Genomic DNA, 19191 nt, shown 5'->3' on the forward strand with positions numbered 1-19191 from the left:
ACTACTAGAAGAAAAAAAATAGAAGCAGGTTAGGACTGTAAGCAGTAAGTGTGGGGTAAGATCTCAAAGATTACAGGCAACAAAACTAAAGCTAGATGAATGGGATTGTATCAAACTTAAAACCTTCTGATCTGCAAAAATATAAATAAAAATAAAACAGCCAAAAGAATGAAGAAACAAACAATGGAATGGAGAAAATATTTGGACTATACATCTGATAGGGAATTAGTAACCAGAAATTTTTTAAAACAACAAAGAATCAAATAATCCAGTGAGCGGATAATTGGACAAAGGATCTAGATAGTCATTTCACAAAGTAATAAGCACAAAAATACAAAAAAATTCAACACACAAAAAATGGCCAACAAAATATATTCAATATCAGGGGCATCAGGGAGATACCTATGCAAACTGCAATGATATATCATCTTGTTCCAGTTGGAATGAACAACAAATAGCAAAGGCTAGTGAAGACATGGAGAGGAAACTTTCTTCTTTGTTGGTGGGAATGTGAATTGGCACACACAGTGTGGAGGAGAGTATGGGGCTGCTCAGAAAACTATAAATAAATCTACCATACAGTTTTGCCATTCTACTCCTAGGAAGGTACTCAAGGAAAATAAAATGAGCACATGAGAAAGGCAACTATATTCCCAGGTCCACTATAGCACAATTTGCAACAGTGAAGATATGGATTCAACCTATCAACAAATGAACGTGGCATATAATGGAATATTATTCAGTCGTATCAGGTTCCTGAGGCCAGCACTGTGGTGCAGAGTTAGATCGTTGTCTATAATGTAGGCCTCCCCTGTGGGCACTAACTTGACTCCTGAGTGCTCTACTTCTAATCCAGCTCCCTGATAATGTGCCTGAAAAGGCAGTAGAAATTAGCCCAAGTAGCTGTGCCCCTGTCACCCCTTTGGGAGGCCTAAATGGAATTCCAGGCCCATTTAGGTTTTGAACTGGCCCACTCCCAGCTGTTATTGCCATTTGGAGAATGAGGTAGTGTTTAGGAGGTTTCTCTCTCTCTCTCTTGTTCTCTCAACTGTGCCTCTGAAATGACTAAATAAATCTTAAAATAAAAAGAATGAATGAATTTCTGACATTTGCGGCAAAATGTATGGAACAGGAAATCATTAAGTTAAGTGGTGCAAGCCGTAAACACACACAAAAAATAAATACCACATGTTCTTTCTCATATGTGGAGATTTAAGAAAATCTAAACCTACACTAGTGATTGTTAGATGCTGGGAAGGATATGGGTGGAATGGACAATGGAAAACATGACACAATTAGAAGTAATCGGCTCTAGTGTACCACAGCACAGTGGGGTGACTGTTGCTCACAAAAATACGTTACATTCTGATTAAGGAACTGAAAGAGAAGAGTTAGTAGGCTCTGAACATGAGCTAGATAAATGCGAATGCAAACGGCCTGATCTGATCACCTTAGACTGTATACAACTACCGAAATATTGCATAATAATCGATTAAAATGTACAATTCTTACACGGTAATTAAATTGTTGCATGATTTAAAGTATCAGGCAGCAATAAGTGTGATATAGTTTTGCTACAGATTATATTGTACACATAGCCTTCTAGAAAAATCTCACTCACTGTAACTTTTCTCAAATACATTAAATACTGGAGAAAATTTGCTTGTTTTCCCTAGGTAGTATTAGCCAAGTAAACAAGATAGCCAGAGAAGAAATACACTTGCACGGGAATGTTTTGTGCAAAACAACTGTACTGCGCCTCCAGGTAGCAAGGAAAATGTCCATTCATGTCAACAGCAGAGTTACTGAGTGAGTAGCCAGTGTATTAAGGAGACACTAAGGTAGAGGACACCGAGTGTTATCCAGTTTATCCTTGTGATGGGTGGCCTGCTGTTACCTGTCACATGGAGGATGGCCTGGGAAGAGAGAGCTCCACTGGAATTTTGGGCCCGAGCCACATACAGACCTGCATCTGCCTTGCATACCTTCGGAATGAACACCGAATGCCTTGTCTCCTTGTGTACAACCTGCAATTGCTCATCTGCAGACAGTTTCTGGCCCTTCTTGTACCTGAAGCAGAGAGTTGGTTTTCACAGTCAGAATGACGGTTTATTCACATAATTTCCCATTGCTAAAAACAATGGCACAGAGCCCCATAACCACGGCAGCACTCACTAGCATCAGTAGTGATTTGGCTGCTTCCAGGGGGCCTATTTGTCATCCGAGCAGAGGCTGGCTCTGGCAGCAAGTGTGACTTGTTCAGAACGTGGATTTAGAAACTGAATTTTTGACAACGTTTAACAATTAGAATATTGCATTTGAAAATTCAGATTCCAGCTACTCTTCAAAAACAAGACCATCTGGTCACACTGGGCTAGTATTTGCTTATGGCAACAATTACGCAGAGTGTAAAAATGCACACTTATAATTGGTCTGCTTCATTCTTCCGACAGCTATGAAATGGCAGCTGGTAACTCCCTGGAATCGGTACTGGAAGGAGACTCGCCTGCCCCAACATGTACATGCCACAAGATTTTCACCACAGTTCCAAAGTGCCATGATAAGCAAGCTACCGGAACACTACTTCCTGGTGTAACATGCTCATTCGATTGTTGTGAATTAATTGAATTAGAGGGAAAACCTAACTCCAAATTTGAAAAGGCATTTATGCAAGTGGATTTTGACTGTCACGGACATTAAAAGTTTACCATGAATAAGAGCACTGATCTGCTTTTAATAAAGCAAATATTTTATTTTGTACATTCTAGACTCTATTTATATATACCCATGATTCCATACAGGAACTTAAAGCAAACATAACTGATTCCCTGTCCTCACTGCCCAAGTGATTTTTTTATTTTTCTTTGCATCTTAAGAATGATTCCATAAGTTGTCTATTGTTAATTGCCAAACTAGTTAGAATTCTGACTTAATTTTTTCCACAGTGCTTGAGCAGCTTTTCAATGATATAGACTAACCAAGTTGCTTCTGTGTGTGAACAAAAATAAGAAACACTTCCGACAACATTTTTCTTTGAGGTGAACTGATATTTAATAATGCATTAAATATCTTTTCAATTCATAAATAGAACTTTCTGAACTGTAAAAAACAAAAACAAAAACATGCAGCTGGGAAAAAAAACAAAAAATGAAACAAATTGTATGTCTGCATTCCAGCACAGGTGCTGCTGCTTTTATAATTTGGGAAAACATTTTTTCCCATAATTTCTTTAAGTGATTAATTCACTTTGAATACCATCAATGAGCACACACGATGATTGCAATTTATGAGTACTTTATAGCCACACTCTCACATACTTGTAAATCTATTCTCAAATGAATTTACTAAGTACAAAAAAAATGCCTAAATGTTTCAAAGTAATGCTCCATTGAAAAAGTCGGGATTGTTTTTGTTATGACTAACAGTACTGAAAGCAATATACCCTTAACTTTTACCAAAACAAATAGGCTAGAAAATGAAGTATGCAGAGTGAAATCATGATCTTCACAGCTCAGCTATTGCACCACCTTAACAAAACGGGTTTATTACCTGTTACCTGGAATAACTGCGAAAGAATTATTTTCTTCCACTCATGTTGAAGAAATTTATAAAAAGAAATCTTAGTAAACCAAACAAATACTAAGAAAGGTGGCCAGTGTAGCACTGTTGAAAAGATGGAAAAGATGAAATTGCTAAATGAAAGGGAAAAACTCAAATTCTTGTGCTTAGTTATACATGGAAAGTTAAATCAAGAAATTTCCAGGCTTCTGTAGAAAGAGACAAGGGGAAAGAATTGCAAGTCAGTCTTTAAAATTGTGGAATGTTGACCAACAAAGGGAAATAAAAACAAGCATAATGAACTTGCGGTACTTTTGGAGTTTGTTAAATTATTATCTTAGATGGCTACTTTTTTCTTTGAGATATTAGCCATGCTGTTACTAAGGGTTGAGGTGTGTGAGAGAGAATCATGCAGAACTGCAGTGCCATAGAATGTTAGCCAGCTAGCCCTAAACCTTTATGTTAGTACACACACAAAAGGATTTTTCTTAGAGGTTCTATGTGTTTCTATTTATGGTTTGTCATTGTAGGCTACCCACCATGTCAGTGTAGGCTCTGGAAATCCTGTTACTTCAACTTCCAAAGTCACTGGAGAACCTTCCACAACAGTTACATTAGACAGGAGCCTGGAGAAGTTAGGAGCCTGGCCAGCTAGGCTGACCACGTGGTTCTTTGTTGCTGTGCTTCTAACTTCTTCCTGGGGAACCACTTGCCTCTGACATCCCCGGCTGGAGCTGGATTGAAAGCTGAGGCTGGAGGTCGTGTCAGAGGCAGCATGCAGCTGCTCTGGTTCTTGGGTTTTAGTGACGTTATTATCAGCATGCATTTGACCCACACTTTCCTGAGCCTGAGGGTGCTGCTGGGAGGGCCTCTCATGCACTTCCCTTGGCATGCTTTCAGGATGCTTGGCGTGGGATTTGTACAAGGCAATACTCTTTTCCGGGAATCTTCCTGAGGTTACAGGGGGCTCGGATTTGAACTGGGGACCAGGCCTGGCAAAATGACTTGAAAATGTTGTGCCCTTATCATTGCATGCATCAGCAAAAGCAGCAGGTGGAGGAAGAACAGATTCCTGGGTCTGCCCGTGACTTCTGGCCCCTGTCTGCATCTGACAGCTGCTGATGGGAAGGCTGGGGGAATGAAGGCCAGGTGGCTCCTCCACCTCCATGTCAGAGGGCAAAAGGGGGGACTCTGGGCTTCTCGGGAGTGGGGGCAAGGAGATGTCATCAGGCAAGACACACTCAGATTCTTCTCCCGACAGCACATCCTCAGGCAGGGGTAGGCTGTGGAGGCCACCTTCTTTGGCCGAGGACAGCTGCCCCAGGTGCTGTGGAAGCTTCTCTTCCCCTGAGTTGTCCACGGCCCAAACATCAGTCACTTGCACGTGATCCTTTAAGAGAGAAAACCCATGGTGGTATTAGTCACTTTTCTTTTCCCAGGTTCCAACAAGAGTGAAACACAGCAGCAGACAACTAGAGAAAACAAACAGGAGATAAAACTTACAGGCTGCCACAAGAGTTGTAGGGTCAGGGACCAATGGGCCATCTCTGCTGACAACAGTCCCATCACCCTGTTCAACTGACCTCAAGTCTTGGAGGGCAAAGTGTCAGATCTTGTGAATCACACTGGAGAAAGCCCCTGTTTTCTTCCATCATGGTGGGGTTGGAATGGATCAATGTTCTCTAAGCCATGATCTGGGGAACATCCTCCACCAGACATTCTGCTTTTTCCTCTGTGACTGTATTCCATGTGACTATAGTTCCCAAACAATGGAATTTCCCCTGTTCTTTGTTAGGTAGTCTCTTGTATCCTCCCAGAATAAACCCTATTCTCTCTCAAGAAAGCCTTTCTTAAAAAAAAAAAAGCTAAAAAATACATAAACTGAACTAACCATTTTAAAGTATACAGTTCCGTGACATTAGCACATGCACACTGCTGTGTGACCACCTGTCTCTCTACAACCTTTTTCAATGTCCCAAACTGAATTCCCGGGTCCATTAAACATTGACTTCCCATTAACCTTCATCCCATAGCCTGACACACTTACTCCCCCATTTGAATACTTTCTCCCCTAAATTTGGCAACTCCAGGTCCTGCCTAAAGAAAGCCATTCTTCACTCCAGATTGTCTTTCCTAAAGTTCTTCAGTTTTTTTTCTTTGATTGAAAAAAATCTTACTAAGCAACCAGTTTATACTAGGTCCATGGTAGGTGTTAGAAAGATAAAATAGTACAAGTAGTTACGTTCTTTACACATGGGGATTAAAGTCCGGTTGGGAAAGTAGATATTAATGGAACAATCACACATCATCTCCCTTCACCAGAGATCATGTCATGATGCAACAGAGGACTGCCTGCCACTTATCTGTGTCCCATACAGAATGTAGACACTGATGGGAACCAAGAATGGCACTATTTCCACCAGTTCATCTATTTATGGTTTGGAAAGATGCTTCAATGTCCTTTCTGCCATAGTCTCAGAGGAACAATGAAACACAAAGATGCCTCATCAACCTGCTTCTTTTATGGTTACTTTCTGTTTCTTTTATTAGCATTCTGAGGCATTTTTACTTAAATTGCATGCATTGATCTTTGTCCATCAGCTGCTACATGCACATAGGAAAATTATATCTTGGCTTCACTTTATGTTTTGAACTGTTGTCCGTTGGCTTGCTTTTCACATAAACTTTATAAGTGATATTTGAGATCAATGTTTTCAGGTTGAAGAGTGGAAGCAAAACGATATTCTATTATACCTAAGAGATGACTTGTCCTCAGAGGAAATGTAAACTCAGCTTAGAGCAAGTGCTTTCCCTCAACCATTTAGTAGAAGTTTAAAAGTTGAGAATAACACCCATCACTTCTTGTAAGTCCTGTGTGTGTGTTTATATCAACCACATGCCTAGTAGGAATGCTACATCTTCTTTATGCTGTCCTACCATTGCTTAGCTTGCCCTCACTTGAGATCTCTTCCTGAAACTACAGTTTTCACTTTCTTTCTCTTTGGAACTTTGATTCCAAGCACCTATTCAACCTAAGATTTCCTCTACAGCATTCTGTTAGCCTCTAGTTAAGAGATTCTGTAAATAGGTGCTTCCTTTGAGACTTTAATGTTTTCCTGTGTTAAAGACTGTCTTTCTACATTTAGCAAACATCTGCCTTCCCACAGCTTCTTCCAGAGCTGCTCCATTGGCCCCCAGGAGAGACACAGAAGCCGCCTAATTGCTTTCCTACTTTACCAGCTCTTGAAATGAGTGGAGAATTGGTCCTACAGTTGGACTGCTTTGTTTGTCCTAAATACCTCCTGCTCCCCTTCTGCCTCAGCTCTTGGAAGCTTCATCATTGACTCACCTTCTGGGAAACCTGATTCCTACTGGACAACAAAGTTCCCCACTAGATGCAGGGGCGCTGGATGGTCATCCTGAGCAGACCATTCAGTAATGAACCTGTGTCTCCTTCCAGAAGGGAAAGGTTTTGAAAGTGCCTTAAATTTTACTCCAAGATTAGGGAAGAAACTGGAATGAAGTTTCAAGCCGTTATCCCCACTTAGCCCCTACTGGGGAGGAATTGGTTCATCTAAGTGAGGCCTTAGAATTAGGAACATAGGGTGGTGAGCTCTGTCTCTCTGATGCCCTTTCCTTTGATTTGTCTTCCACACACAGGGCACGCTCAGGACAGTTCTGAGCCTGTAAAGTGCTGTAGGGTATGGCTGTGGCTGTCTGCGCCACCATGTGTTTCAGCAGCAAGTCTTAGAGCAAGCACAACTACTTGGGAATGTTGTCATTTGATTCTTCTTTTTTAACCTAGTACAATTCTTCAAATATAGAAGTAGTTTTCACAGAAAATAAAACTATCAGGCAATTTCTACTAACAATAACAGAGAGAATTTTCTCAAGTCTTTTTTTTGAAAACATTTTGTTATTAATTCATGCCCTCCCTCAAAATTGGTTTCTAAAATTTATTTACTATCCAGATAGGAAGTAATCAATATAATTGTCATCTCCTTGATTTATAGTATATGTTTTTCTTAAAGTGATTGTATAGTTTTTATTATTATTTTTGTAAGAAACACAGGGAACCGTTCATTAAGTTCTTAGCCAGTTAAAATGTTCTAATTGCTCAGTCCACTAACACCACTGATTACAGTATTTACTTCAGAGTTTAGAGAAAAGCCAGACATCTCCCTAAGGCAGGTTATCTTCCAGGTTAACATTAATGAACTATTTAACACTCCTGGGTGTAAGTGTAACTTTACCAAGATGTCACTCAAATGACTTCCTGAAATCACAACACACTACGCCTATGGGCCCATTAACTTAACCAACTTTCAGGCAAAAAATTTTAATTTTACTTCAAGTAAACTCATTTGCCTCTTGGAACTGCAGTCCATCTCCTCAAATTCAAGTAAGCTCTTAAATTTTTAAGGAATTACAGATTTTTATAGAATGGCTTTTAAAAATCACCCAGGAGCTGGCATTGTGACTTGGTATATTAAGGTACTACCTATGATGACAACATCACATGTTTGTTTGTTGAAGTGCTGGCCGCTCCCTTTTGATCCAGCTCCCTTCCTGGGAAGGCAGCAGAGAATGGGCCAACATTTGGGCTCCTTAACTCACATTGGGAAACCAGGAAGAAGCTTCTGACTTTGGTCTAGCCCAATCCCGGGATGTTGAGACCATTTGGGGAGTGCACCAGAGGATAGAAGATCTGTCTGTCTGTCCTCATATTTCCAATTCTGCCTTTCAAATAAATAAATACATCTTTTAAAAAATCAGAGAGTTATGTATATCTATCTAGGTTTTGGTGATGAGAGGGATGTTCCGACGCACATACATACAATCTATATTCCTCCCTCCATAACTTTCAATCATGAGATCATGTTTGCTTTCAGATAAAAAGTGCCTAATTTGGAACAAACAAGCCTGGATATTTCAATACAGATGGAGAACATTTGTGATAGTCTGATAAGTTCTAACAAAACTATTGGAAAATTCTGACCTATTTTACCAAAACATCACTCAGCTTCCTTCTGTGATTCCCATGGCAGCTTCTGTCTTTTTGCCAATGCCTTTTCTTTACTTAACTTCTAAACATACGAATAATACAGTCTTTAAATTCCTTTATTTTCTTTATATAATTTTCTCCCTCGCGGATTGCATCTATACTTTTATCTTCTGATCAATAAAGCTCTGATTGATCCCACAAATGTAACCTTTGGTCTTTGTCAGGATTTCCAAACTTTCATTTCTACTGATCATCATAATATTTGGATTTTCAGTTACTGCTATGTTAGAAAGAAGAACGCAAGAATAGTTTAACATCTCTCCAATTAATTGGTCAGAACTAGTTCTCAAAGTTCATAGAATGGTAAACCACCAACATCATAAATTTAAAGGCCACCACAAGATTTACCTTCTAAAATACCTCCATAACAAATAGTCTTACTTGAGGATAATTAAGATTTAAGGAGATTATTTTAAACTAGAAGGACATTGACTACCATAGTTAGTCTAATGCAAAGCATTCCTGGAGTAGGCTTTTCGTGGGGAACTTTGAGCAGCCAACAGGTGATTTGGCACCTTTGGACACTTGGCATGGGCAGAGTAAAAGGGAAGGGAAAGGATGTGGTTTAAAAAAAAGAAGAAGAATGCATTTTTCCTTCCAGTTTCCAAATCAAGGGTCTCTGGAATGTTTCCTCCCTCCTGGCAAAGACTGTCCCCTCCTTAGTCTGATGGGAGCACCCCACTGCATCGTGAAATACACAAATGCTTCCACAGAACTGCTCTGTGAATGCTCACATACAATGAACAGAGAATAGAAAGATTTGACATAGCAAGCTACAGTCTCATGATAGCTTATTTATGTGCAACAGTTCTTTAGAGCTCCCTTTTGGTACTGCAGAAAAGGGACATGGAAGAAATTCAAGAAAATTTGGTCTTCTGCACATGTATGACTTTGTGGAATGAAAAATATCTCATCAGAGATTAGATTATTGTTAACTTCCTTTTTAACACTACTGTGCTCCAACTGTAGATATTGGCATCAAACACTAAATCGTTTCATGACTTTAAGTGAATCTCTTCACATTCCGTATCTCTATGTTTTTTTGGAAGATCTATTTATTTTTATTGGAAAGGCAGATTTACACAGAGAAATATTCACTGGTTCACTCCCCAAGTAGCCTTAATGGCCAGTGTGTTTTCATTTAGTCTCAGGAATTTCCAGGTATTCCTGTGGATTTAGCTTCAGCACCCAACTTGGGGATAAACACATCTCAATTGTCAGCCAGGCTGTGTTCATGGTATGTTCTGAGTTGCCTAATTCCACCTGCTGCATTTTTGGGTCAGGCAAACAAGAAGCACATTGCTATCTCCAGGATAAATGTCCTATTTACACAAACCTATTTTTGTAACACTTCTGTGGAACTGGTCTTTCTTAATAATTTTCTGAGGAAGGTTAACATCATTTAGAGTTTCAGAAATGAGTACAGGAGTTCTTAGAAAAGCCTTGACTTGGCACTTCTTGTCATCTTGCCCACATGGTGTTTTGAGGAATCATTACATCTGACCTATATATAAATAATAGAGAAAATAAAAGAGGGCAAATGTGAATGAACTGCTTAAAAGTAAGGACTCCTGCCACCCTCTCATTATGCTGTCAGTACTGACTGTGCCAGCGCACGTATGTGAAACGCTGCCAAAGAGAATCCTTGACAGCTTTAATTGTGAACCTTCACCTTCATACTAAATGATTGACGATCTGTTTTTTTAATTCATATTAAGATAAAAGATTTTTTATGAAAGCAGATTTTTTTTAAAGCTAAAGCAATCTGGGCCTTCAGCAAGAAAAGAAATGAAAAGAAGAAAATATTTTCACTAAGTATAAATGAGTATGTTTTCTTAGGTAGTCATAATTTTGTTTTAATAGATCCTTTAATAAATGTGCCTGGAAAATGCTGATGATTAAATAGACTACTATGGTGTTTGATTTAGAACTTCTAGAAACTTAGCTAAGAAAATATGTAAAATGTTCAATAAGATTTTTGAGCATTTTCAAAAGATTTTATTTTAAAGGCAGAATGAAAAAGCAGAAAGGGAGGGAGGAGAGGGAGAGAGGGAGAGAGGGAGAGAGAGAATGAGATCAATTAATTTTCCCTCATCTGATTCATGTCACAAATGACTGTAATAGTTGAGCTGAAGCCAGAGCATGGAATTCCATCCAGGGCTCCCACAATGTGTGGTTGGGCCCAGGTACTTGGGCCATCATCTGTTTTATTCCCAGGCATATTATCATGGATCTAGTTTAGAAACAGAGCAGTCAGCCCAGGTGGTAGCCTAACCTGTTGCACCTTGAAACTTGGCTCCTATTGTTCATCATTCTAACCAGCTATTCTTATTCTCAGTCAGAAGTGATCTTATTCCCCAGAAGAAATTTGGAAATGTCTATAGGTGTTTTGAAGGCCCTAATTGGTAATGGTGTTGTTTGTTTCTGTGGGGAATGGCCAAAGCAGCTGATGCACAGTCCACAATGAAATTTTCTGACCATTACCTTGAGAGCGCTGAGGTTGAGAAACCCTGATTCAGAGCAATCAGAGTAATCAAGGAGAATCTGATATGACTAAGACCCAACAAGATGAGCAAAGACAGGTAGCTTTACTTTGGCTCAGAAAGGACCAGGATTTAAATAGTTCATGGCCATACCACAAAATCAAGGAACCTGCTTAAGGGAACTTGCTGATGGGTGTTTCTATAATTGTACTGGACCTTGAGATAGGTTTCACCTGCAGAAAAGAACCTACTGAGTGATCCTGACAACCTCTTAACAGAAGGTCTTATGCACAGAGCAAGGGGGGGACTCCCAGAGTGGAGCAGGTGGACAGGAGGAAGCTTGTATCCCAGCCCTGGAGACTCCCGGATCCTCACCAAGGCCTATCAGTATGGGCACCAAAGGTTATATCCCAACTGCCAAGCAGACCACGGGAAATTGGACTGCCCTTGTAGGCCAAGAACTCTGAGGTCATCCACTCCCTTTCGGATCTCCCACATGGGATGGAAGATGCCCAGATCCTTCCTCACAGGATCTAATGTCACTGGAACAATAGCTAGGAGCCCTGAATGAACCTCAGAAATGAAAGAACAGTAAATTCCTTTCGGGAGGGGAGCTTTCTTTGGTCCTTACTTAGTCCCAACTTTGGATCCCCACCCTCTTTTGCAATGACCATCAGGGTCGCTCCCGAGCCAACCCCCCCCCCCAAAATTAGATTAGATAGACAGAGACCAATAAGCAAAGCTTAGAACCAGACAGGAAATGGTCAGTTTGAACTGACATATACCTTAGTAGGTAGGACACAAAGATTAGTTACTCCTCACTAGGGTACTAAAGATTTCTGTGCACACACCTCCTAAAACTCTTCTGCGCCTCAACTGTTGACATATGCCTTGTTAGAGTTATAAGCCAGTTTGAACTATCCTAAAATTTGCCAAGTTCAGTAAAAATTATACTTCAATACTATAAACTGCTAAATATAAAAATGAAAACAGACACAAGACAGCTGAATAGTACCCAATAGCAATTTTAAGGTGTATAGCAGCCGGTTGTGTATAAACTAAAATTGAAATGTCAATGAAATAGTCACAGGAGGTGGTTAAGAACTTGCATTTTCTAACGTATTGGTCACTCAATATCATGTCAATTAACTCCATAGTATTGTGTAAATTGTTGTTGATGTTGTGCTGGAACTTCTAATTGATCAGGATGATATTCTGCCAGCTCTACCTTCAGACCAGAGGTGGTCTCCCCAAGAAACTGTTGAATTGATCTGGACAATAAGATGCTGGACTCTATGAATGGTTCATGCTCGCAATGAAGGAATCATGACTGGATTTGAACTGTAATACTGCAACAAGGTGGAGGAATCCACCATGGGGGAAGGGTATGGGGAGGGGCTGGGGGAATCCCAGAGCCTATGAAACTGTGTCATAAAATGAAAGGAAATTAAAAAAACGAAGACCTAAAAAAAAAGAACCTACTGAAAAATCCTGTAAGAACTCCCTAAACCTCAGTGATAAATCTTTCTCTGTGTAATAACTGCAGCAATAAATAGGAATGGGTTTTATTTGTTTGGCTGTTGTTTGCCTGTTTTAAATTCATTTGTTACAAGATGTGTCTTTCATCAACTGAGGAAAGTTGAGAATAATGTTAGCACTATTGTTCCTGTAGCATCCCAGTTGAAATAGTGGGATCAGGCAAACGTGGCAGAGCAAAAAGTCAAGTGTTAAATATAGTCCCGCTTCTATGAATAGGGATAGGCAACCAATGCCAAAAGTCCACAAGGACACTGCAATTTCTTTCATGCTTTTAGAATCATGCTCTCCACTAACATGTTGTATGTGCAGGGCTTGTTTCCTTATTAATTTATCTATAAATGCATAAGGTTTAGATTAATTCAAACATTTCTTTAAATACTTCAGGTTATATGTATTCCTTGTGGATTCTATGCCTCAATGCATATGCCTAGGAATAGAACATTAGATGCAGATTCTATGGGAAAGTAATGCAACCTAATATTTCATGCACCCAAGTTTTTGCAATAGATAAACAATAAAAGTCATAATTTGGCAATGTGACATACAGGGATAGGCAAATTCGAAGCTACATTGAATATGCATAGACAAAAAGGATGGAAGATCCATCTGTCTCTCCAAGCTTTTAAAACTAAATTTTTAAAATCATAAAAAATTTCAAAGAATAAAGGAGAGGCAGCTACAGGTGGAAGCAATGGAAGTGATTAGGGAGGACACAATGGCACTTGAACGGCTATATCAATGCCACGCTGAGGTGGTATGGTTCTGACACTAGTGGAGGGGCTCACAGGGAAAGAGGAGGAGATGCAAAGGCTAAGAGTAGCCAAGAGGAAGGCAGGAGGAAAGTCACAGCGTATTTGCATTCAGTGATTTGATTTACACAGATAAAAAGACTGCAATTCCCTCCCACCCCTTTCATTTTCCAAAACACAATGACTGAAATTCTTGGGCCCGGTGCAATAGCGTAGCGGCTAAAGTCCTCGCAATGCATGCACCGGATCCCATATGGTTGCCAGTTCTAATCCTGGCAGCCCTGCTTCCCATCCAGCTCCCTGCTTGTGGCCTGGGAAAGCAGTTGAGGACGGCCCAATGCATTGGGACCCTGCACCCGTGTGGGAGACCCAGAGGGGCTTCTGGCTCCTGGCTTTGGATCGGCTCAGCTCCAGCCGTTGCAGCCACTTGGGGAGTGAACCATCAGATGGAAGATCTTCCTCTCTGTCTCTCCTCCTCTCTCTATATCTGCCTTTCCAATAAAAATAAATAAATCTTTAAAAAAAAAAGAAAAGAAATTCTTTCCAATCAGCAGTGTGGAATAGCTGAGTTTAAGTTCTTTTTTTTTTTTTTAACCTGACTCTTTCCTCCTTTGAACATTGTCTGCCTCTTTCTTGCTGGTTCCTTTAATAAGTCAATGCAATCACTGTGGACATCTTCCAAATATGGGTTCATCTTTAAGACATCTCCCTGCTGTACAAAGAGGTGGGTAATAAAAGCCTGGGCCAGAATAGGTGGGAGAACAGTGCCATGCACTAACCTCCTGGAAGAAAAATCTGGGCTCCTGGCAACCTTTCAACAAATGTATTCCAGGAGAGATTGATATACACCTGTGATGTGATCTCTACAATTATCCCTTCAAGCTCATAGTTCCCTTCCTGCCTCCCACTTTAATAGTTTCTTGCCAGCGCTAAAATTGGTTGTTCAAAAACCCATCAGGAAAAAAAGGAATCATTACAATAGGATGCTGTGACCGGCACTCTCTCTAGAGAAAGGAATCATGGTGCATGCAAGTTGAAAGCAGTAGGAGAGCCAGGGAAGCAGGAAGGAGGCAGAAATGCTGGAAGGTCTCCAGGGGAGAGGAGGGTATGAGATTCAGAGAGTCTGCAGAAAGAAACTGCTTGGGAACCTCTTGAAAACACAAAGGCAATGCCACTTGGGCTGGTAAAGAAAACAGACAGTTGAAGACACAGGATGCCCCTGTGGGCAGAGGCGAATCATTTCTGTATTTCCTGCATTTCACAAGGCTCAGCTTTAGTTATGATTGTAGTGGGTGTTTGCAAACTACTTGCAGCCAGCGTGAGAGCTGAGGAAACAATGTCAAGGGAAAAGCAGGTATGTAAATGCCAAGAGAGAGAACATTCTAGTTTAGGATGGTGATTATACTGCAGTAGAAAGCTCTCTATCCCAGCTGGAACATGGCCACTACAGAAGTCTTAAAGAAACAGGTCTGTCCATCCAAGGAAAGGGGCTATGCTGTCACAGGATCTGGAGAGACACAGTCCTTGGGAGGTTCTACTTTCAGTTTCAATGCTAAAACAAAGCTGGTTCATATTACAGGATGAATCACTCGGGCTTAGAACACACTCAAAATCTAATTCCAAAATGGCAGCTGTCATAGAAAGAATGCTGGATTTTGAATTAAATTTAAGTTCAAATTCAAATCCACTGCTACCTGACTGTCAGCCCCAAATGAAGCATTTTGATTCTCCTTGAACTTTTCTTTTTTTCACTACTAAAATAACAATAATAAAAAAGCACTGGAGATAACCTACATAAGCCCTTTTAGGGCCTGTTGCAAGGGCTTAGTGGGTAAATCCTCACTGTACAAGCACCAAGATCTCATATGAGTTCCAGCTGCTCCTCTTCCCATCCAGCTCCTTGCCTATGGCCTGGGAAAGCAGCAGAGGATGGCCGCAGCACTGGGACCCTGCACCTACGAGGCAGACCTGGAGAAGCTTCTGGCTCCTGGCTTCAGATCAGCGCAACTCTATAAAAATTCTAAGTATTGTTTGAAAATCTTTTGTTGAGGCTGTAACTCATAAGAGTAGCTCTGATGCCTCTTTCTCCTCAGAGACCTTTTCCTGCTTCTATCTTCACCAAAATCAAACTTTTCTGAACTACTGAATAATTCCCCTCTGCACTAATTATTTGTGCATTTTCTGCAAGCGTTAAAACCCCTTTTCAAGATCCTGCTTAAATAGCTGAAGTCCAGAGCTTACCATGGTTTAATGGAACACTAAACCCAGCTGGGCCAATGTTTGGTTCAGTACAGCCAAATACAGTGAATGAGATGGCAGTGGTGATTTTATTGGATAATCATGACCTGGATATCATTGTCTATCTGAAAGTCCTATGGGAAATTAGCACCCACTCGGTGACAGTATTAGGCTGCAAGGTCTTCGGAGTGGGTGTAGTTAGGGCATGGGGGGGGGGGGAGTCCTCATGAATGAGATCAGGGCTACATAAAGGAGGCTGCTCCTCTATGCCAAAGGCAATTAGTGTAAGGAGATAGCTCTCTATGAGGAAGTGGACCCTCATGAGACACCAAATAGGCTAACACATTGACTTTGGCCTTCCTAGTCTCCAAAACTAGGAGGATGAGGTGTCTGTGGCTTATCAGCCCTCACCTTCCCCCACCCTGCCATTCTCTATGGCAGTCCAAATGGCCAATAGTTAAGGAAGGACTTCCAGAAGAGGCCCTGTTTGGATCTGGCTTTCAGGCATGGTTCAATTTTTATGAACAAAGACAGAAAATCGTGAACATAAATTAAATTTTAAGGAGGAGGAATGTCTTAAACCAAAGGGAACAAATAAAACAAAAAGCTGTAGTGAATATACAGTGGCTTAAAAAGGTGGTTAGCTTCAGAATAGTGGAAAACCTCAAATCTGGGATGTTCTTCGTAAGCAATGAAGAGTCTATGCTGAGGTACTTCAAATTTAAAACGACACTAGCAGAATGGGTATACCTCTAGCTAAACCTCCAGCTAAACCTCTAGCTAGGCGGGAGCATAATCAGAAGACTCTCAGTTTTTATAAAAGGGAATCCAGGGCTGACACTGTGATCCAGTAGATTAAGTTGCAGCTTAGGATGGCCACATCCCAAATCTGAGACTTGATTCAAGTCCCTGCTCCTCCACGTCCAATCCTGCTCTCTGACAACGCACCGGTGGAGGCACTCTACTACGGCCCAAGTACTTGAGTCCCTGCCCTTCATATGGGAGAGTTGAATGGAGCTCCTGACTCTTGCAGGCATGTGGGGAACAAACCTGCAGGTGGAAGGTCTTTGTGTCTTTTGCAATAAACAAATACATTTTTCTAAAAAGAAGACATAATCCAAGTGCTGAATTGGAAAGGAAAAAGAGACAGTGAAGTCCTGGCTACAGGAAGTGCTGGAGGAGTGGGGACTATTGATGTAAGGGAGGCTTTGAAAATGGTCTTTCAGGAAGAACTGGAAAACATAGGGAGGGCTAACATTTGAGGAGAGCATATTTCATTAAGCTAAAGACGCACAAATGAAACAGGAAAGGTCCTGCAGACAACAGAGAACAAAGATCAGAGGAAACAGCGAGCCTTCGTCTCCTTACAGAGACACTGCTGGGCCTTGGTGGGTAAGACAGGGGCGGACAGCAAATGATAAATGCTGAAAAAGACCGAGTAAGATGGATGATTCATTCCTACAGCAACAGAATGGCAATCGTACAATGTTTACATGAAGCAATTTAATATATGAGGCATTAATAATTTCACAATCATTTTCCCAGATCTGTTTTGGAGAATTGATATGAGCGCTTGTAAGATAGAAAATAAAGAAAAAAACAGGCACAAAGATAACCTATGTAATGTTGTTTAAAAAGGTAAAGTTTGGGGCCGCCAAAATGGTGAAGCAGGTTCATTCTCTGCCCTATGGTGCCAGCATTCCTTTTGGATGCAGTCTGTGCCCTAGCTGCTCCACTTGCAATGGAGCAGCTCTTTGGGAATAGCCTGGAAAGAGTGGGGAACAGACCAATTCCTTGTGATTCCTGCACCCACATGGGAGTCCCAGAAGAAGCTCCTGATTCTTGGCTTTGTGGCCAGAGCTCAGCTCGGGCTGTTGTGGCCATTTGGAAAGTGAACCAGCAGAGAGAATTTGTCTGTCTCTGCTCGCTCTGCAAATCTGCCATTGGGATGTTGGAATCAGCATTGGAGCCAGGATTTGAACCCAGATCTGGAATCTTCATTGCTAGGCTAAAGGCTCATACTAGATTGTCACTCAAAGGAAAAGGATAATTTAGTTGACTACTCAATTAAAGCTTTGTACATTTGAAATAGTATTGTCACTCATGCTTATGACACAGAAATAGGAAAAAATGATTGACAGACATAAATGCAATCCTGCTCTGGACAGCAAAACCATTATATTAATATTAAAGATCACAACGAAATCCTGGGTGTCTTCATATTCAATTCTCAGGACTGCCTTTTGATCCATTTTGTAGGTCAGAAAACCAACTCATGGGATTTTACTAATTTACCCAAAGTCACATATCTAATAATTTGAGGAGCTGGTAGTCCCAGGCAGCTGAGCTGCACTCCAGAGGTTGTGTTATTAATTACCTTGCCATTTCTCCCACCTAAATAACCAGCTTTTTCAGCCAGTTGTAATAACAGCATGAATCACAACAGTTTTTAATATGGCATAGCCAAAACAATGGACACATTTCTCTTCTAACTGCATTTTGCTAGACAGACACATACACATTTTCTCTATTCTTTTTCCCACCTATGTTTATTCCATGAAAACTAAATGTTTAATAGTCCAATGAAGCTAAATGTTCAATGAACAAAACACTTGAAGATTTATTTCTCTGTCTTCATATGGAGGAAAAAGCTTATATCTATTATTTATGAACAAAAACCTAAGGCTATTTAGGCCAGACTTCACTTTGCTTCTAACAGAAATATATTCATCTTTCAGCATATGATCTAAGACAATTAAAGTAAAATACCTTCCCTGTGTTTAAGCTCCCATTCCCTGCAATGGTTTTCTTCACAATGATGGGAAATAAACAGAATTAATTGAGAAACACTCAAATAATTATGTTAGAAAGCTTCAAAAATCAGTGTGCAAGGATGCCCCTTGAGAACTTGTATCAGAACATCTTATCACCAGAAGACATTTTATCCACACACTTTCATTTATTTATATCACTGGAAGATGCTTATTCCAGGAAGAAGGAATTACCTTCAGTTTTTCTTCAAGCTCTGTCAGTGAGCCACATAATTCATTAATGGATTCAAGAACCTCTTCATGTTTTGCCATGATTTTCTCAGCATATTTCTGCCCTTCTTCCACACCTGGGCAGAGGAAAGACAGAACTGCTTTTAGAGGTCAAATCCTTAGCAGGAAAAAAAAAAACCCGCTGATGATGTCCTGTCTCTATCCTTACTTTCTGTGTTTTTGCTATCAAGACCCTCCTTCCTATTCCAGGTCTACTTCAAATGCCAGCATCATGATTGGATTTTCTCTCTGGTGCATAGTAACAAAAATAGCTACAATGTACGCAGGAGCTTATTATTTGCCTATGACTAAGCATTTCATGTGCATTTTCTCATGTCATCCCCTGGTAGCCCTGCTGCTAGTCATGTTTTGCAAATGAAGGCCACAGGCTCTTAAAGGAGTTTCTGACCCGAACATTAACAGGAAGCACAGGGATCTGAACCCAGCACTATTTGCCTCCATAGCCTAGGAACAGCTGTGGTGCACAGTCTTACAGGCAAAGGAGTGTAGCCTTCCAA

General features: G+C 40.6%; 1 protein-coding gene across 1 annotated transcript in view; it reads right to left on the bottom strand.

Moving 5' to 3' along the window:
• Positions 1–341: 341 nt before the first annotated feature.
• CCDC141 (coiled-coil domain containing 141) overlaps positions 342–19191 on the bottom strand; it is a 196047-nt gene continuing 177197 nt past the window's right edge. Inside the window, exons 24-27 of the mRNA XM_058664685.1 lie at positions 18638–18750; positions 13990–14106; positions 4098–4948; positions 342–2070 (exon numbers count right to left, since the gene is read on the bottom strand). Coding sequence (XP_058520668.1) covers positions 1803–2070; positions 4098–4948; positions 13990–14106; positions 18638–18750 — 1349 coding nt within the window. The 3' untranslated portion in view covers positions 342–1802. The remainder of the gene's footprint in view (positions 2071–4097; positions 4949–13989; positions 14107–18637; positions 18751–19191) is intronic.

The sequence above is a fragment of the Ochotona princeps genome, chromosome 5, assembly GCF_030435755.1.
Source record: "Ochotona princeps isolate mOchPri1 chromosome 5, mOchPri1.hap1, whole genome shotgun sequence".
Lineage (NCBI taxonomy): Eukaryota > Metazoa > Chordata > Mammalia > Lagomorpha > Ochotonidae > Ochotona > Ochotona princeps.